The 21,042-nt window shown below is 41.4% G+C and overlaps 1 protein-coding gene across 1 annotated transcript; it reads left to right on the top strand.

The window, feature by feature from the left end:
* The first annotated feature begins 1,194 nt into the window (after positions 1 to 1,194).
* LOC142956596 (acyl-coenzyme A thioesterase 1-like) lies at positions 1,195 to 4,345 on the top strand. Its single transcript, XM_076098255.1, has 4 exons — positions 1,195 to 1,467; positions 2,365 to 2,857; positions 3,235 to 3,437; positions 3,593 to 4,345. The coding sequence occupies exons 2-4, from the start codon at positions 2,407 to 2,409 to the stop codon at positions 4,199 to 4,201; spliced, it is 1,263 nt and encodes a 420-aa protein (XP_075954370.1). The 5' UTR covers positions 1,195 to 1,467; positions 2,365 to 2,406; the 3' UTR covers positions 4,202 to 4,345.
* The last annotated feature ends 16,697 nt before the right edge of the window (positions 4,346 to 21,042 follow it).

Genomic DNA, 21,042 nt, shown 5'->3' with positions numbered 1-21,042 from the left:
GTCGCTGCAGTCAAAAAGCTTTTATTGTGAAGCAGCCACAGCTTCCGGTAGTCCCGGCAGACGTTTAACATTTCAGTGCCTAAAGGTAAACTAAACAATTTATTTAATCTGAGGTATTGAAGTTGTATTAAAGTGTGCCTGAAGATCAGAAACAGCTGCAGTGAGAAGACTATATTTATTATTTATTTAGTATCTTAATAAGGAGCTGTATCAGTATTACTGTCCACAAATAATATTAACATGGGAAATAGATGCATGAAAACTGCCTCCTGTTCAAAGACAATTATTTACTGAGGTTATGTAAATAACTTCACAAATAGAACTAATTCCAGAGCTCAATTTCACTGCATTTCTGTTAATAAACATCAAGAGGCAAGTGCATCTTACAGATCATGATGGAACTACGGCTAAACAATTAACAAACATGGTTAGATTTGTCAAAATATGGCAGTGAAATATGGGGACAGACGGTGTGTTCTCACCCACTTTGTCACACAGAGGCCAACCAAACCCTTGTGCTCTCAGGACGTTGGACATTCTTCCTTTCAGTTACATTTTGAAATACCCGTTTGACAATGCCCAAAAAATGCACGCATAGTTTAATCACTTTATCCACTCTAATCGTCAGAGAAAGCTCGCAACAACATGTGTTGTTTGCCGTAGTTGTATCAGCTACTTAAGATATATAGAACTCATGGGTGATTAAAGCAAGGTATATTAGTGTGCACTGCACCTTTAATACCGGCTCAACCCACTAAAAAGCCCACAGATTATATTTAAGGGTACATGTGGCAGTGAACCAAGGATTACCCCAAGATTAAAACATTTATTACAACAAACAACAATTTAATATGTTAAAAACAATAAAAAGGTATATATCTAATATACCTGTGACACAGGTTATAATAAAAGAGGCAAAACCATTTAAAACAAAACAAAGCAACACAAAACCATGAATACAACTAAATTGATCATTTAAACAAAACAGCAGTGGCAGTCAACGTCTCCTGCTCACTGCACAACACCCATCTGGAAAGCTTGACGGGGAAGTGGGAGTCTCTTTGGAGCTGGTCAGAGAGGGGAAGACGCAGCTCATGGTATGGCTATTTATGGTGGAACAAACAAATTGGGAACCAGGAAGTAGGAGGGGCTAAATCCTACCCAGCTCTACAGTAGCCCAGGAGGGACATTTCATTGCTGGCTACATTAGCATTATTATTATTGCAACATAGTTCACTTGTCCAACGTCTGATCAACAAAACAGATACACTGACGTAGTCCTGTCTCTGTTTGGCTCACACACACACACACACACACACACACACGAACACACACACACACGAACACACACCCACATTCCACTGAGGAACGTTCTGTTATGGATAATTATTCACAGGATTAGATACGTGACTTTTGGAGCCACACTTAAGGATTGTCATTCTAGATGAACGCTTGCTTTTACTGCAGGTAAGTCACATTTATACTTCTCTGATTTTTCTATCAAAGAGCTTCCTTGCAGGAAAGCAAAGATATTTTTTATCGTATAAAAAAATAACTATCAACAGTGTGAGAAATGAGCATCTTCGGTTATACCCATTTATTTGCACTTTTCCAAAGTCTCTTCTGATTGGTGGCTCCACAGATATCTCTCACCTTGTCATCTTCTGTATCTCCCTGCTTCACAGACTTGTGTATGTATTCCCTTTGACAGAGAGTCATTTTATGTCAGAGCATTGACAGTAATCAAGGACAATGAGCTCGTTGATGGTCCAATCACCTGTCTCACAGGAGACGGATGTTTACGTCTGTGCATACATGCGTGCCTACTTTCCCATCTTCTCCTGTGCTTGCACCAAATCCAAAATATCAGACAATGTATTCTCGCTCTTTAAAAAATATATTAATGTACTGATGTGGTAACTCAATTAACTCTCAAACTAATTTTGAGAAGTTATTAGAATAAACTGAAATTAGCTTAATTAAATAACGGTCTTGGGACATTGATCGTCCTTTTGCATTCAAAGGTTCAGTTTGAGTTGTAACCTATAGTTAATGTTTAGAACATGAAAACCAGATCTGAGCAGCGTAACATAAGAATTCCTCGTTAGATTATAGAGACAAACATGTTACTGCGGTCAAGATATTTACTGAATAGCAGGAACAGTACTTCTACTCTAAATGTGAGTCCAACAGGAACATTTAGTTACCCGTCATGTTATTTTATGTCTTAAATTGGTAGGAAGAGGTTTGGAGACACTATTAAAAGAAACAAGGTTCAAAACAAACATTCATGACCTATTCATCTGCTTTGTCAAAGTGTTTTGAAGTAATGTGACAGTCCAATTTCTTCTTTTACAATGACAGTGAAACCTTGTGAAGACAAAAACAACAGTAGATTCAGGAAAGATGTCCTCCCAAGTCAGACTGAGGCTGCTGCCGAGAGCCAGATGCATGTTCGATGAGCCCGTCCAGGTGAAGGTGGCCGGGCTGAGGTCCAGACAGGTGGTCACCGTGAGAGCCAGATCGACCGACGAGAAGGGAGTGGTGTTCAGCTCCTCGGCCACCTACAGGGCCGATGGGGGCGGGGAGGTCGACCTGGAGAGGGACCCCTCTCTCACTGGGAGCTACACCGGGGTTGAGCCCACGGGTCTGCTGTGGTCCATGAGGCCAGACGCTTTGCACAAAAGGTTTCAACTATACAATTCACTAAACCCTCACGTGGTGAAGTTCTCCGTGCACGAGGAGGAGGGCAGGATGCTGGCAGAGGCGACCAATGAGAGGCTTCTGATTGGAGACGGGGTCAGCAGGCACACGGTCAAAGAGGGGAATGTTCGTGGGGTCCTGTTCACTCCGCCAGGTCGGTTGCTTTATTGTTGTCTTTGTCAAGCTCTAATCATTTTTTTTAAGTTAAAAGTTCGATCAAAAATGTGCATCAAACAGATCAAAAACAACAATGAATTGATTTTAGCTTTACAGCAGAAGGGTTGGATACTTTTATTTGTTGTCCGTGGTCCAAAAAATGATTATAGAGGAGACGTGTTCTCAGTTTTAGTTTCTAATGTGAGTCAACCTTTCAAGATCGCTGGATCCTCGACTTTCCATAATATAACTCATCTTTCAGACGTAATGACACATGAGACTTTAGTAGTATCCCTCCTAACCAGGAAACTGATAAAAACAAACATACATCGTATATGTTTGTCATCTTGCATCCTCCCATGTCTTCTGATCCAGGAAGAGGTCCATTCCCTGCCGTGCTGGATTTGTACATTTTAGGGGGAGGTTTCTCAGAGAGGAGGGCCTCTCTGCTCGCCAGTCGAGGATTTGTGGTCCTGACCGTAGTGGCGTACGGTTACGATGACATGCCGAAGAAGATCAAAGAGGTCCATCTGGATTATTTTGAGGAAGCGATACAGTTTTTGAAAAAACAAGATAAGGTGAGTTCTCTGAATCTCTGACAGTCTTTTGAGATTCTTTGAAACGTTGCTCGGTTTCAAAGATGCTGATCCATAGAAGTCTTTGATGAAGTGTAATTAATGTTTATCTGCAGAAAAGCCCATGACATCATAATAAATATAGTTTCCCCCCACAGGTGGGCAGTAGAGGAGTTGGTGTGATATCCATTTCAAAGACTGGAGATCTTGCACTATCAATAGCCTCTTACCTGCCAGGTGTTGAGGCCACAGTGTGGATCAACGGCTGCTCTGCCAACACTCTTTTACCCCTCTACTATAAGAAGAGACAAATCCTCCCTGCGTTAATGATTGACCTCAGCAAAATTATTCCCACTGAGTCAGGGGCCGCCAATGGCAAGAATGTTCTGCATAACCCGCTGGCAGAGGAGAACAAGGCCACCCTGGTCCCCATCGAACACGCAGAGGGACGTTTCCTCTTTGTGGCCTCAGAGGACGACCTCAACTGGGACAGCAAGGCTTACATGGACATGCTGGTGGAGAGACTGCAGCGTCATGGGAAGGACAACTTTGAGAGCATTTGTTACCCCGGAGCAGGACATCATCTAGAGCCGCCTTATGGTCCCTACTGCCCCTCCAGTGTTCACTGGGTTGCAGGCCGGCCGGTCCTGTGGGGGGGTGAGCCCAGGTCCCACGCAGCAGCTGAAGTCCACCTGTGGAACAAGATCCAGGAGTTCTTAAAAACTCATCTGTGCTGTGATGCAACGCAGGTTAAAGCCAAACTATAGATAAATACAGTTACATAAACTACAACTAATGACGTTGATATGCTTTGCAATGAAGAATCTATTTGTAACATCATATCTAGGCCAGATGAAAGTGTTGTTTTGACATTAGGCTGTATTTGAAATAAAATATTCTACTTACTAAAACGGTGTTTCTTTTAGGCCGAGGAGAGCTGAGAGGAGTCTCCGTCTAAAAAGGAGTTAAGAAAGAGAAAATGTGCAAATCACTTAACTTAGATTATTACACCATAACCAGTAGTGGAAGAAGTTATTCTGATGTTTGTCGGTTTGTGAAACACAGCGTTAACAGTTGGCCCCTCCTCCCCGGCTCAACAGCAGGTGAAAGACAAACCCTGATTCACTCTCATGTCAGAACGAGCTTTGTCCGCTCGGCGTCTCGCCCCGCTGTGTGTCCGCCATTTTCATAGCTTCCTCTTGGATGCACCATTTCTATCTGACACCTGGTGGCTCAGTTTATTTAGAGGTTGACGCTCTCTCTCTGCAGAGTAAACCACTTCTAGTGGGTCAGAAGTGATCATTGAGACACATTGTTGTAATATGAGTCCATGCATTGTTTTTGAGGAAAGTCCTCCTCATTCCTGTCCACCAGTTTATGGTTGCTGGAGATTCATGTTGTTCCTGAGGAGTTTTCTCAGTCGTCACTCAACCAGTGAGTGACTCAGCTTTTACAATAGCTGGAATATTTTAACATCAACAACAAATGGAAAATGTGCAGATTATATCAGGTCCAGTCATGACGTCATGAAATGAATAAATGTGAATCTTGAAACGCTGCTTTGCATCAGAATCATATCTTGAAACTCAACTCTTATGAGACAAATGTTTAAAAGTTGATCATTAAATATGAGAGAAAGGTATTATACGACAATTTAAATGTTTCATATTAGTTAAATTTGATAACTCTTTTGTCAGCCAGCTGTTTTTAAGCAGTGAAAGAAAACTGAACAGAATTAGTCTTTTGATGCTTCATGTTTGTCTATAACTCTTCCTCTGAGGAGACAAGAAATATTTAACAACTAAAGAAATGAAATGTTTTCAAACGTGGAGCAGGTTTTAACCGAGGCTCTGTTTGTAAACGAGGAAACAAAGTTCACATTCACAGCACTGCTCCTCTTCCTGGAATGAAGCACAGCTTGATAACCCCTCCTTCTTCCTCCTGCTCTCAAACACAGCCGGCTCCACTCTGTCCACATATCTCCTTGTTCCCTCCCCTTCAGATCTACAGTTTTAAAGATGGGTGTAACCAACATGGTGGTGAAGCGATAGAGCTGACAGCCTCCATTCACTGAACAAACACATGTTGTTCAGATCAGAAGTCAAAGCAGAGTCGCTTCTAGTGAAGTGAAACTCAGACGGTCGTTGTTACTGAGAGGTGAAATGGCGCAGAAAGGAGTTCAGCTGGATCGGGAAACCTTCTCTTGTTCCATCTGTCTGGATCTACTGAAGGATCCGGTGACTACTCCCTGTGGACACAGCTACTGCATGAACTGTATTAAAAGCTTCTGGGATGAAGAGGATGTGAAGAAACTCCACAGCTGCCCTCAGTGTAGGCAGACCTTCTCACCGAGGCCTGTCCTGCTGAAAAACACCATGTTAGCAGTTGTTCTGGAGGAGCTGAAGAAGACTGGACTCCAAGCTGCTCCTGCTGATCACTGCTATGCTGGACCTGAAGATGTGTCCTGTGATGTCTGCACTGGGAGGAAACTGAAAGCCATCAAGTCCTGTCTCGTCTGTCTGGTCTCTTATTGTGAGAAACACCTCCAGCCTCATTATGAATCCCCTGTCTTTGAGAAACACAAGCTGGTGGACCCCTCCAAGAAGCTCCAGGAGAACATCTGCTCTCGTCACGATGAGGTGATGAAGATGTTCTGCCGTACTGATCAGCAGTGTATCTGTTACCTCTGCTCTGTGGAGGAACACAAAGGCCACGACACAGTCTCAGCTGCAGCAGAAAGGACTGAGAGGCAGAGAGAGCTGGAGGTGAGTCGACTAAACATCCAGCAGAGAATCCAGGACAGAGAGAAAGACGTGAAGCTGCTTCAACAGGAGGTGGAGGCCGTCAATCGCTCTGCCGACGAAGCGGTGAAGGACAGCGAGAAGATCTTCACCGAGCTGATCCGTCTCATGGAGAAAAGAAGCTCCGATGTGAAGCAGCAGGTCAGATCCCAGCAGAAAAGTGAAGTGAGTCGAGTCAAAGAGCTTCAGGAGAAGCTGGAGCAGGAGATCTCTGAGCTGAAGAGGAAAGACGCTGAGCTGAAGCTGCTCTCACACACAGAGGATCACAACCAGTTTCTACACAACTACCCCTCACTGTCACCACTCAGAGAACCTACAGACTCGTCCGGCATCGATATCCGTCCTCTGAGCTACTTTGAGGACGTGACGGCGGCTGTGTCAGAAGTCAGAGATAAACTACAGGACGTTCTGAGAGACAAGTGGACAAACGTCTCACTGGCAGTGACTGAAGTGGACGTTTTACTGTCACATCCACAAGCAGAGCCCAAGACCAGAGCTGGATTCTTAAGATATTCAAGTGAAATCACATTGGATCCAAACACAGCATACACACAGCTGTTATTATCTGAGGGGAACAGAAAAGCAACGTTAATGAGAGAACAACAGTCTTATTCTAGTCACCCAGACAGATTCACTTCATATCATCAGGTCCTGAGTAGAGAGAGTCTGACTGGACGTTGTTACTGGGAGGTGGAGAGGAGAGGAGGAGTTTATGTAGCAGAATACAAGAATACAGAATACAAGAATACAGAATACAGAATACAGAATACAAGAATATCAGCAGAACAGGGAGCTTGAGTGAATGTGTGTTTGGATACAATGACAAATCTTGGGTGTTACATTGTGACGAAAACAGTTTTACATTTTTGTACAACAATATCCAAACTCCCGTCTCTTGTCCTCAGTCCTCCAGATTCGGAGTGTACCTGGATCACAGAGCAGGTATTCTGTCTTTCTACAGCGTCTCTGAAACCATGACTCTCCTCCACAGAGTCCAGACCACATTCACTCAGCCTCTCTATGCTGGACTTTTGATTTATGGTGGTTTTGGAAACACTGCTGAGTTCTGTAAACTAAAATAGTCAGAAGTGATTTAAGGAACAGCAAATTAATTTTTGTGTTTTAATCCTGAAACTCATTTTGTCTCCATCATTGTCGCTTAATTGCTGATTTTTCTTCAGCTGTCAATCAAACATTGTGGGCGGTGCTTTGACATCTTCTCATTATTGTTGTGTAAATGTTTGAGTGTCTTTAGGTGGAGCTCCTTTCTGTGTCTGTTTAGCCATGGAGGCTATCACTGCTCATGATGATCTTTGTTGACCTGAACTGATATTTCTCTTCATGAAAATGTAAACTGCTCTGAGGTTTAAATGTTTGATAAATATTAGTATTGATGTATTAGTTAGTTGTTGTTTCTCTTCCACTGCATGGCTCTTAAAGAGAGAAATCACCAGAGCTTCTTTTATCAAAGAGATTTAGTTCTCAGCACTCTTTGTAAAGATTTCTTTAAGTGAAATTATGTTTATTTTCTATAACAGATTAAATGTTGTTCTTGTTGTTTTCTTAATCGTTGTACAAAAGAGGTACTATGATGTATTATATAACTAATTATTATAATCATAATCAATAAGTAAATCATTCATTATTCTCTTTTACATAACGGAGATTCTGGTCAAACAAATAGATGATGAGGATGAAGTGAATGTGTTCATGAAATCATTGAACAAGAGTCATTGAACAGACTTTACTGATGGGATGTGAACAAACTGAAGGTTTACATGATGAATAAAGTATTTCTTGATTCAAGAATGAACAAAGTCTTTTCTTCTTGTCTTATTTACAGGGTTTCATACAAAGCTGATGGAGAAAATGTGAAACTAATATGAGAGAATAACTGAGTCAGTTTTCCTCCTGAAACACCACAAAGTACAGAGTTCATGTTTATCACTTTTTATGACTTATTTCGACATAATCAATTATTCGAGTGTGCTGTGTGAAAACAAAACAAAATATTCTTGACATCAGAGGAGTCAAGTGATGGTTTCTTCAGAAAGGGGGTGACTCTAGCAATCTTGAAAGCATCCTGAAACAAGAGATGTGTTGATGAGGTGGCTGAGGAAAGGAAGGAGTTCAGTCGCAATAGACTGAAGAAGAGGGGAGGCGATCGGGTCAAGGGAGCACGTGGTGGGGCGGTTAGATGTAACAAGGTTGAGGACCTCGTTAGAGGAGAAGAGAGCAAGATAAGGTAAGATGGGACATGGAGAGGGGAGGGAGACCTGAGGGCGCAGAGCTGGAGAGGGTGGACAGGGAGAGAGGGGGGCTGAGAGAAGGAAGATCTGATATTGTTTACCTTCTTGTCAAAGAAGTTGGTGAAATCATCAGGGAGAAGGGAGGAAGTAGGAGGAGGGGGTGGGGGTTGTAAACTTACTCCATATGAAACGTTGCTTTCAGTTAAACCAGAATCAACATCAGAAGGACTCGACGTCTGAACGCAACGACATGTTCAGTCTGATGATGGTGGAGAGACTGCAGCGTCATGGGAAGGACAACTTTGAGAGCGTGTGTTACCCCGGAGCAGGACATCATCTAGAGCCACCTTATGGACCCTACTGCCCCTCCAGTGTTCACTGGGTTGCAGGCCGGCCAGTCCTGTGGGGGGTGAGCCCAGGTCCCACGCAGCAGCTGAAGTCCACCTGTGGAAGAAGATCCAGGAGTTCTTAAAAACTCATCTGTGCTGTGATGCTACGCAGGTTAAAACCAAACTATAGATAAATACAGTTACATAAACTACAACTAATGACGTTGATATGCTTTGCAATGAAGAATCTATGTGTAACATCATATCTAGGCCAGATGAAAGTGTTGTTTTGACGTTAGGCTGTATTTGAAATCAAATATTATCCTCTACTTACTGCACTATATTCACTTCATTTATAGCACCTGAAAAAAACTCCTGCTTACTCTAAATTCACTGCTTACTATAGAGGAAGCTATTGAAGGTTTATCATGAAGGGAATAGTGAATGAGTGACAAGGGACTGATTTCAGACACACCCTCCTTATGCATGGGTTGTTTTTTCACCTCTTGTGTTAATTTCAGACATTCGAAGAACACCTGATGTACATTATGTGGAGCTTTTCTAGGTTTATAAATGTTTCAACCTTCCCATCAGACTCACTATCTCACCGAGAAACAACCTTGTGGGGAAAAAACAGAATGGAAGAGAACTAAAAAGGGAAATGAGAGGCGGGGAACAAAACGTGACTTATTGGCAACTATCGCATCCTGATCTTTCCTTCTCGCTCGCTGTTCAGAGGCGGGAGATAGCGCGTTATTGTTCCTAGCGGGCACGCTACAGTGCAAGTTCATCAAGATAGCAGCCGCCAGCCTTGATCTGCCTCCTCCATTTATTGAGCAGCATTGTTGAAAAGCTCTTTCACTGCCTTTCCTCCATTCCCTGTGTTTATGTATCCGACTGCTCCCTTTCTGTCGTTTCAGTTCGACGGAGCTCTCATCAGCCTCCGGCTTTTGAAAGGCAGGGAGTTATTTGTTCCACCACTGTACCTGCACAAGCAATCAGACGCTTGAAGTTGTATTTGAGCTCCTGTGCTCCCCACAAAAAGTGGATGGTGTGTTGCGGAGTGATGGCACAGCAACGGAGCCCATGCGGAGATACAGTAACATGCGGTGCCTGCAAGAACTGTCATTGTTAGGCTTGCAGTTCTTTTGTTTTCTCCTAAAAGTTTTTGTATTTTTTTTTTCGACACTGATGTCGACAAATCTCTTCCTGCTTTGGAGCACCCTGACACAGAAGTGTAGATTTCCCTTCAGAGATAAAGCAATATACAGTATGTTGCAATGCCGATATCGTACATTTAATATAACAATATAGCATGTTTTCTGGTAATTTATTAGCTAAATAAAATAGTCTATGCATATTTGATATACTGCTGAGTGCATTAAATGCTTGACAAAGGGAGATTATTTTCTCTTTTAATTAAGAACTTTAGTGCTTTTCTGAGAAGTTTGGGTAATTATGTGCTTGTTATTTCCCACCTTGTCCATGCAGCTGTGCATCACGATGTGATTTCATCAGGATGTGATTCTATTGAAAGACGATAAACTATCATATTGAATTGTCGCCAAGCCCCAGGGTTGAAACAAAACAAACACCGTCCACGCTGATGACAGAGTACGATCGTAACCATTTAGATTCTTGTCAAATCTTTTGTGATGTGTATCATTGACTCAATTTTAAAGAATATACAATATTAGCTCAGAAGCCTTCAAGACCAGACTTATGGGCCTGAAAGCTGTCGTATAGCAGCTCCTGTTGGTGTAGATGCGTATTGTTTCTATAGAGACGACATTCAGCTAAATTAACTGAACTTGTTTGTGCAGTTTGTTGACATACTTGCTGTACTTACTACTGTATCTATGCTTGCTTACCAGCTTTCTTTTATTTACCTGTCTTAGTTGGTCTCTTTCCTGTACGTTTGTTCTTTGCATTATGTGTATATATACTACCGAGAACCAGATTCTAATTATTGTATCTATTGTGCAATGAACTTGATTTTTAAATTCAACTATCTGTGCCGAGAGCCTCAATCTTTTAACAAAGATGAAACACTGGTTGTTGAATGAAAGTGATGCTCGTTTCCCTTCTACACCCCCACATTGGAACTTATGTTCACGAGTTCACTTCTCAAACTCACTTCCTTCGTCTCCTCACTGTGTTTTAAATCAGGACTTTTGCCAGAGACGGAGGAGTAAGGGAGGTTTAGGAAATTGTAAACACACATACACCTGCATCATGAATCTCACTGTTCCCACAGTACAAACAGAAACTAACTACTGCTACCACACTTTCATTTAAGCTCACATGCAGGAGTCTGTCTTTGCCAATCCGCCTCTGACAGGACATCCATCACCACGCTGTGTTTTGATTGTGGCTGCAGGCACCTCGTGTACACAAGCTATAACTGCTGTATTTTTAATGAGCAATAATGACAAGGAAGCGAGAGGCACTGCTGAAAAGAGAAACACAAGACCTCATTGCCCTATTTCATTACTTTTATACTGAAACTCTATTTTGTGGGTATTGTTGTCTTTGTATAATCTAGATTAGGATGTGTCCTTGTGCCTCATCATCTTACTGTGACTGTAAGCATAGCACTAATCTGCATATACATGTAGTGCAGAGTAGAAAACAGTGAGGAGCAGAGCTGTGTTTAAACCAGTGAAAATTACCAGGCTGCCGTGTCACCTCTGTGTATTATTAGGCTGAATACATGCAGTCTACACGGTGTAATTAGCATGAAAACAGGCCAAAGACAAGAGCTGACGGGAGCCAGAATCTCGGCTCCCATCTGGTGCAGATCCATTTATTTATTCTGGTGATTGTATAAGACAGGGACACATTCTTGTGGATGTTTCCATCCATCCCGTATTTCTGATTATGCTGTGAATCAGCAAAACGGGTGTGTGGGTCGCGTTGGCATCAAAAGAGGCGACAGGGTGATTTAAAAACACCCCACAGTGCTTTAAATTCAGACAGCTGTAACTCTTGAAAGGCACAAGTCTTTCATCTGGAAAGCAAGAAGAATCTCTTGCACTTTGCTCAATAATGCATCACACGTCAGCCAGCATTTCAAGCTGCTTTAAAGAACGCCTTTGGTTTCCAGCATCTGGAATCCCGTTAATCAATTCACTGGAAGGTAGCAGCATAATGTTTCAACAGCCTATAACAGCCTATAAAAGAAACCCCAGTCCCTTGATAAGAAAATATAGAATACCTGACTATAGTGTCTTCAATGGTGTCAGCTGCAACTTTGGATTTTTGCTTTGTTGAACTTGAGCAACTTGAATGGCCCACGATGAAAATCCCCGTTGAAGCCTTTGATAAATGTGCATCAGTGACAAAATAGAGCATTCAGTGCAGATCCACTGATTTCATCCGGCAACATTAATTTTTATTTACAAGAGCACTTCTGAACCTTTTCTATCTATGGTCCTTGTTTTCTTTTTCCCTGCATCATACATCCAAAACAAGCAGAGCTGCTGTATCATCTCCTCTTAATTCATTTAACAAGGACACAGGGAAGCGATGATTCAAGAAACATTTATTCAAATCCCCCGGCGGTTCAGTGGCCCGCGTGTTTGGCAGCGCTCCTCAGGCCTTCGCCAAGATGCAGACGAAGAACCAGGCGTTTGAAAAACAGATCAAAGACGCCCATGTTTCTGTCAAACGCATAGAAATTGCTTGCTCGTTCCCACGAGTTTGGTCCTTTAATCAGATCCCACTGAGACCCTCAAAGGTTCACTCGGGAACATCAATGTCCTGAAAAACACTGCAATGCAACTTTTAGGTTTTCTCTGTCTCTGATGTTTAGATGTGAAGAACATCCACAAAACCAGCTTTTAATCAAACTTCCTGCCTTTCAGCAAGTGAGAGTGGTATTTGTTTTAAAGTCAGGATTTAGTTGTATAGCTGTCCGCTATTGGGTTTATTTGTCATGTGACATCTTCAGCCCTCAGGTGTAAAAATCTTTCTCCTAATGATGTAATACTTTGCCCAGCCTCATGGGGGGGCTATAGTGGAGCAGTTTCAGCTTGAACACAACACCAAGGGTGGCAACCGTCCAGTTTTGAGGGATGATACATGGATACATACATCCACTCAAAGATAACACTTGGCCTAAATTAAGATTTCTTATATTCAGAACTACTCAAGCAAAGCACTCAAATGTGGCTCTTGTTATACTTTCAAGAAAAACAATATTGTACCAGGGAACCAATCTCTGAATCAATAAGGAGACAAAATAGGAATATTTTAAAAACTGAATTTGATATTTCCCTTGAGCTGACTCATCTTATTTTTAATATTTTATTCAGGTTACCATGGTGACAGCACAGTGTGAACTCCACATCCCTCGTGGCCCGATACTGCCGCGCAACAGGAGAATTAGGACGCGAGTCTGCAGGAAGTGATTACTTTCACCGTCACAGATCGGCCTGCTGCTGCTGCTGTGGAAAATTACAGAGTGAAGGAAGGATCGCGACTCTGAGGTTGATTGGACAAGTCTCTCTGCATTTACAGAATACAAAGAGCATGTGTCGATGTGCACAAACTGATAGACGAGTATCCTGGTGAATGCTGACTCGCTGTGTTTTCACACCGTATGTGAAATGAACGGCATATTTACGTTATGTGACATGATGCTGCCCTGCATGCGATTTTGACTGAAATGTCTCTATCTATCTATCATCAGGTCAAAATTTAAATTAGTCCAATACTTTACTTTATAACCAAATACTGTAAAAAGTAATGCTATTACCACCAGCCTCAGCTGCACTTTGTCTTTAGTTCTAAGTAGCTAAACCAAGATGGTAAACAGGAAACATTATACCTGCTCAACATTAGCATGTTAGCATTGTTATCAGCAGTCGCAGTTTCTGTGGTGAAGGAACCAATTTACATTCAGAAAAAAAAAAATCGGACTTGTTACTATCCTGATATTTACACTGCAAATTCATTTCACTTTGAAAATGTTTGCAGTGATTCAAAACTCACTTTGTTTGTTCTGTGGATTGTTCCTCAATCTTTACTTTTGAATCGTAGAGATAGAAGAACATGTTTTTATGGATGTCCACCTGCCAAATGAGCAGAATTTGGACAAATTAAAGAATATTTTGCAGAAACTGCAGAGCCGAACAACGGGCCTCATGTAGCTGTGATATCACACGATACCGCAGCCTGTTGTGAGCTATTGCTTAAATACGGTACCAGCAGAATAAAATAACAATAAAAAACTGAAATATTAGTGCGAACACAGTTATATTAAGTATATCTAATCTAAAATGTCTGTGTAGTTCAAGTCTGATTGTTCAGACGGATCTTTCATCCAGAGTTCAACGTTATTTATTTGCTTTTTCTGTCAGAAATCTACTTGTCCTTACACCTGTTAGCAGTTACAGCAATGGACAAAGTTTAATCTTTCTTTATGTAAATTAATCAAGAGTTTTGCCCAGGATAATTGAAATGCTCGTTTGAGCTTCAGCTCATCAACTTCATCTTTACCTGTCGCCCGATCGGTACTGGACATGTGCGACTCTCAGCAGAGATGACAAGGAAGCGAGATGGCTCCTCCGTCATCAGCTCCGGAGAAAAACTGTTTAATCGTTTTTTTACCACTTACTGAATCGGGGCAAGTGATAGAGTTACTAGAGTTACTAGCCCGACGTGGCATTTCACACAGACAAGCAGGCAATCCTTATCGCTCAGCCATGTAGCTTTCTTTTTGTCGCGACATTTATTACGACAAACGTCGACCTTGGGAGGAATTAAGCATGAGACAAAACGTTACTGAAATAGAGGCGTGTAGGTGTGTGCGTGTCTAAAATATAGAGACGCCTCAAATGAACCTCATTTTAAGAGCTTGTGAGAGCTAAGAGACAGGAGTTTAAAAGAAAGAGAGGGAGTACAGCTTTCCTTCATTCATCAATGAAGGAAAGACAGATGAGGAGGTGTCGAGAGGAAAACGGGTTCATTATATTATGTGATCGTACGGGGCGACGATGCCAATGACATCAAAAACGACTGAGTCGCTCTCACAGCTTGAAGATAAAGTACGTAAGTTATCTGCATGTCACTTGTGGGATTTTGTGTTCTTGAACACATTAGGTGAAGGAGAAAACCATTAAAGGCAGCAAAGAAGATCTATCTTCCCCTCCCTTCTGCAAAGTGTTCTTGTTGTGGCCCTGAGCAAGGCATGCACTCTAGTAGGCTACTGGTTGGTTCCCAGGTGTGACTGTGTGCGAATGTGAAGCAAGGTGAAAGTGAAAGTTGAGGTTAGTCTCCCTGGAGCCTCGTGTTGTAAATTCCAGTTTCTTCTCTAAATTATGTGATTTTAATAACACGTCTGATTTACACCGGCTGGCTTCTAGACCTGCAGGAGGTCCAGAGTGATGAACAGACTATTTAATGATTCAAAGTTTCCCGTTTGCACAATCAAGCTGCCTCAAAGCTTAAAAATCAGCTACAATCTCTTTTGCTTTCTTTTTGTCGACAGTACATGAATGCAAGATTATATAGATTTGTTACGTGAAATTGATTTCAGCTTTTTTCCCTCCATCCATTACTGAGCTTTGTAAAAAGAAACAAAAAAAACCATCCCATTTCATTTTTCAGTATCCAGGACCACTCGTATGTTCATTTACTATGACAGAGACGGAGCAATTATTTGAATGAGTTTGACATTTACAGAGTTTTCTGAAAAGCGCAACTAATTAGCTGAATCAAATAATGAATTATAGATGGGTGCATATCTGCTTTAAGGGAATTTGTCTCAACATGACACATCTGACTAGGAAAGATAATAAGCCTCCAGTGTTTCCTGCCAACATTATCAGAGGCGACAGTTCCTTAAAAGCCAATTATCATAATTTTTTTTGTCATTTTATGTTTTATAAAACCTTGAATTTTGCATTTTCGATGTCATTTTATTCTTTGCTGCTGCTGTTGCTGCTGCAACCCAATTTCCCCACTGAGATCATTAAAGTTTCATCTAACGTTATTGCTTTGAGTTGAAGACACACACACAGCTATGAGTGGAACTGATGATAGCTATTCAAATGCATTTTAGAATTTGAAAAAAATCGTCAGGTACTCAGAAAAACATGAGTAGACAATTACATGAAATTGGGTTCCTGAGTATGCACCCCTGCTGCCAGGAGGTACTTTGGTAAAAGGCTGATTTTGTCCTTATTGCAGACACGAGGTGTGGACCCGGCAGCAGTCATAACTCTGCACGCCTGCGCGATAACATCATGAGTGAGCGTGCTCGAAGGTTTCCTCAGGTGTTTGGGAGAGTCTGGTTTGGTAAGTGGATCTCACACCTCACTCCTCAGAGATCTCTACATTTGGGGGAGGGGGCCGTAATCGAATCACTAACACACACACACAAACACACACACACACACACACACACACACACACACACACACACACACACACACACACACACACACACACACACACACACACACACACACACACACACACACACACACACACACACACACACACACACACACACACACACACACACACACACCTCCACACACTCTCTGGTTACCGTGGTACCACACACACTGTATATGAATAGAAACCTTCTGTACAAAATATAGAATCCTGAATGGAAGGATTGGCTGAGTGATGGAAGGAGAACACATGGAGCGAAGTGTATGTTGTGTTTAACACCAACAAGCAGTTCAAGCTGGTTTTGGTGTAAACTCAACAAACTTATAAAAACTTTCCAAAAACAACCAAAGACGTTGGGCTCTATAGCTCATGGTTATGGGGCAGCTAGCAGCTAGCTTCCAGCAGGTCTGCGCCTGAACTGAACCAAATCACACAATGAGCTCAGGCTGAGGAGCTTAAGACAATAAAATAACATTCCAATGTAAAAACAACAAAACATTGTCGAAATAATTACTCTACTTGTCCTAAAACAGAAATATTAAAGATATAAGTTGCTTGTGGTACTTAAAAAGACTATTTTCCAAAACAATGACCCCTGCACTCTACTCAACATGGTACAGTCCGAGTCACCTCTAGGCCCATTGGAAGCTCGCATTTCCTGTTTGGCAATTTAAACCCATGACCAGCAGGTAACATGGATCGGACCTCCGTTTGTTTCCGGGAAGTCAAATATATCCAATTCATGAATTGAGTTGATATTTAATTACTGAAATGACCAGAAAGACTTATGTCAGCAGCTTAGCTTGCTATGTGCTTACTATGCTAACATAACTCTACACAACTTGACAACACATCCAGGACTACTTATCAACATTGTGCTGGATTGAATATAAATATATAACTGCAGAAACTAGTGTCTGACCAGTGTGCAACCTACTCTTAATAGGCAAAGAGGGTGGGCTCCACCCGTTGCATGAATATAGACCTTGAATTTACAGATTACCTTGCTGTGTAATCTGTCACAAATAACTTTAAGTTTGTGTTAACCTTTAAGAGGCACTTTCCCCTTTTAGTTCCCCTTACCTGCTGAAAGATAAGTAAATATGTGCACACAGCTTGTTCAAGCTGTTCATTGACGCTCACAATGAGTGGAGAGAAAGAAGAGCCCTGAAGCCCACTCTTTATCGCTGCTTAAATTTACATTAGGTCCAACTAGCAGGAACTGTCAGCACTCCAGTTCCATTGTGGGTAATGTAGGCGCCAGTGTTTGACTAATGACTAATGCGTGGAATAAAAAAAATCTGGACAATCAATGCACACTTATTTTCATTTAGATTTCATGTTACAAATTACGCAACTAAAGCAAGTTTCAAGAGTAGGCTAACTCATTTCTAGAAGAAATTGATCAAAATGAAACCAGAATTCTAAAACTGACCAAGATGACATAAATCTAATGAATCCATTCGTTGTGATTATAAAATGAAAAGCAATAAGGGATAACAATGAGAAAGGGAATTTTGCTTCAAGTTTTATTCCTCATTGGTACATACACTACACACAAATGCAATGAAACAAATGCCCATGCATATCAGATTACAGAGAACACAGACAGTCACGCCCTCTCCTGACTTTAACATCAGCAGGAAGGCCTGTAAACACAACCCTGGTATTTTTTTTTATCAGCTGTGTATGTGTGTGTGTGTGTGTGTGTGTTTGAAAGGTCTGGAAATAATTAAGATAAGGGCTTGAGGGGACGGTGAAGGGGGAGGGAGGGGGAGGCTGACAGACATGCATCTCCCGGCTATATTTAGCTGAGTGAGGTATTCAGAGGCAGGACAATTCCTCTGTTGCTGCAGAGGTTGTTGTTGTTTTTTTCCGTTGTGCGAATCCAACAACTGTACCTGAGATTCTTTCATACATTTTCCACAAAACTGAATGAGGAAAACAGATTGCACGGAGAACTGAGGGACGGGAAAACTCCTCGTCACCTTTGATTCTGCTCTGTACTGTGTTTGTGTCATTAATGCAAGTAGTAGAGGTAGTGTTAGCAGTACTAGCTATAGCAGTAGACGATGTAATACTACTGGTAGAAGCATTAACAATAAGTAAAAATAGTTAGTGCTGCCAGAACCATAGTAGCAATAATGACAGCGGTATGTAAAAGCAGTTGTAGTAATATTTATACTAGTACTAGTAGTAGTGGGGACAGTTGAAGTTAAAATTAACAATAGTAGAAGTAGAGTAAAAGTACAAATAGTGATAGCACTACTGGTAGTTGTAGTAAAAATAGCTAATAGTAGGCTACAGTACTACTACAAATCTTAATTGTGTGTTGTGGTATAACACAAAACGGTAGTAGAAGTGTTACTCAAAGTAGTAACAGTAGCCTAATGATGGTAGTAGTTGTCATCAAAGCAGAAGTAATAGAAGAAGCTTTAATAATAGCAGTTGCAGTAATTGTTGCAATAATGACAGTATTTGTACATGAATATATGATTTTGTTTAACATACCAGCTGGAATAAGCTGATGTCCCAAATATTCAATGAGGTGGATAATATACAGTTTTGTGTTCACCGTGTATTTCTACTCTAAAGCACAGTCATGATATTCGACCGTACATGAATAAACACAATACACAAGTGATACTGTTTTCTGTTCATAGTTCACGTGGTCGTCATGTAGGTTTATATTCTGAATATCTATCAACATTTGTCTGTCTTCAAACCAAACAGTGTTGACAGTAAATTACCTCTAATGGACAGACACTGATTATCATACTTCCATAATTACTGTCTTTACTCAGGGGGGACATCATTTCATCATTTCCAATTAAAAAACATAATATTGAATCGTGCCCATGTTGCTGCTGCGCTGCATTCAGCTCCAGCGAGTCGATTCTCCCACACGTTAAAGCCTGGAGCTGCTAAACTGAACATCGACACAGTTACTGTCAAATGTTTAGTTTCTTCCCATGCGAGTCATCGACTGAAACGGTGAATAAAAAGTTTCGTTCCAGCCGACACATCCTGCCAAGTAGTTTGCTGCAGGCATCTTACATTCAGTCCCAAGTCCCCCTTTTTACTAACACTCCTTCTTTTTGATGCAGCTCTGCATGCTGTTGTGTTTTGAATCAAATCGCAGGTTTTGTGCTGCACTGCCATTAAACATTGTGCTCAGCCAAGCAGGTCTGTGTCTGTTTTTGAGGAGAGGATCAACATGGAGACGGTGCGCCCCGAGGCATCGTAACCAGCACGTCGTAAAGACGGACGACTCCACCTCAGCAGCATTAAAACTGGACTGCGTGAAAGAAACGGAGAGAAGAGAGGGAGGCTACGGGAACGACAGGTGGGACAGTTACAGTGGGGACTGAGAGAAACTGAGACAAAGGAAGTTTTAGAGGTAAAACTTAAAGACGAACTGCAGCTCCAGGCCCAAATCTTTGTGCAACACGCATTCAGTCTGAGGCTGTGTGAGGGTTTTCCACGCAGACAAAAGTTTCCATTTCAGTAGATATGAAAACCAATATGCATAAAACTTCAAAACAATGCATGCTTTTATCTTTGGCTTGGTTGCATTATTGCTCTGTGCAGTTCTGAATTCAAACCACAAAATGCTTTAAAAACAATAAAGATTAAAGATTGCCGAAACATTTTCCGGCAACTTTCAAGCCTCCACATATTTTTAAACTGTAGGCCGACAGACAGAAATCTATGTAATGTGAATTAATTTACATATTCAAAATCGCTGGCACAGCACTTTAAGTCTGAATTAAATGTACTATTTTACATATTTTTCCACAGGTTTTTGTTGATGGTCTGACTTTATAGTCGAGCTGTAGACTTTTTGGTGCTCGTCTACTTTAAGATAAACATTCATTATATTCATATAACTTTTGCTAAACTTGAGTGATCTTACACAAGAATGCATCCTGCAATGTGCTTTTACTTGCTTAAATAACCCTCTTAAAAATTCCTCTTTCTAATTTCCTTGAAGAGTCATATTTCATGTCCCACTGCAGTTATTCAGCTATTACTTGAAATTAATAATTAATCATTGAGTGTGTGTGTGTGTGTGTGTGTGTGTGTGTGTTAGAGGTATGAACAAAACAATTTCTGGAAAGGAGGTGAAAATAAGAGACTTCTGGTTTCCCAGTAAAAAAAAGGTTTGCAGACGTCCACTCACCTGGGAGCTGCAGGAAGCAGGGCACGGTTCAACATCAAGACATCAGCCAGCGGCCTGGGGAATCCAGCACAGGAAGCATGAAACCCAACCCCTTCCTGTCCAACTCTCACGGTGTGTACAGAGATCGTATCACGTTGGTATGATCGTGTGTGAATATATGAAACTGTACTCTGCTGATAAAGATGGTTCTTATCCATGCCACCTTGTTTTATAAACCAGTGGTGCTTGAGTGATTTTCCATGTGAGCACATTGATCTCATCTCATCAATCTGAAGCGACACATACGCCTTCACGCCTTCAAACATGCCATGTGACCACTTAATCAGCTGCATGATTTTTAAAGTCAATGACATCTGATTTGTCGTTTTCTGTGCAGCGAATATACACGTCTGGTTAAAGATGCTATAATCAATACTTTCATATTAGCAATAGATCAAATGACAGTTTGAAGTATATATAAAGATGATGAACTCACAGTGAATCATAACCAACTCCTCAGTTCCTTTCTCTATGGAGCGTTTCAATGTCTTTCCGCTCATTGTTTTGGTTTTACGACCCACAGCTTTACTGTTTTGGTTCACTCTCACCGCTCTCATATCCTTGTTTTCAGTGAAAAAGCTCTGATGAACCCGCTGTCCACTA

The sequence above is a fragment of the Anarhichas minor genome, unplaced genomic scaffold, assembly GCF_050575085.1.
Source record: "Anarhichas minor isolate MPS153535 unplaced genomic scaffold, ASM5057508v1 ptg000024l, whole genome shotgun sequence".
NCBI classification, from domain to species: Eukaryota; Metazoa; Chordata; class Actinopteri; order Perciformes; family Anarhichadidae; genus Anarhichas; species Anarhichas minor.
The sequence above is the reverse complement of the archived record's forward strand: the minus strand, read 5'-3'. Positions and strand labels throughout refer to the sequence as shown.

Coding starts and splice junctions, on each gene's coding strand:
- LOC142956596 (XM_076098255.1), top strand. CDS start 2,407: ATGTCCTCCCAAGTCAGACTGAGGCTGCTGCCGAGAGCCAGATGCATG. Junction 2,858..3,234: donor GGTCCTGTTCACTCCGCCAG/GTCGGTTGCTTT, acceptor CTTCTGATCCAG/GAAGAGGTCCATTCCCTGCC. Junction 3,438..3,592: donor TTTTGAAAAAACAAGATAAG/GTGAGTTCTCTG, acceptor TTCCCCCCACAG/GTGGGCAGTAGAGGAGTTGG.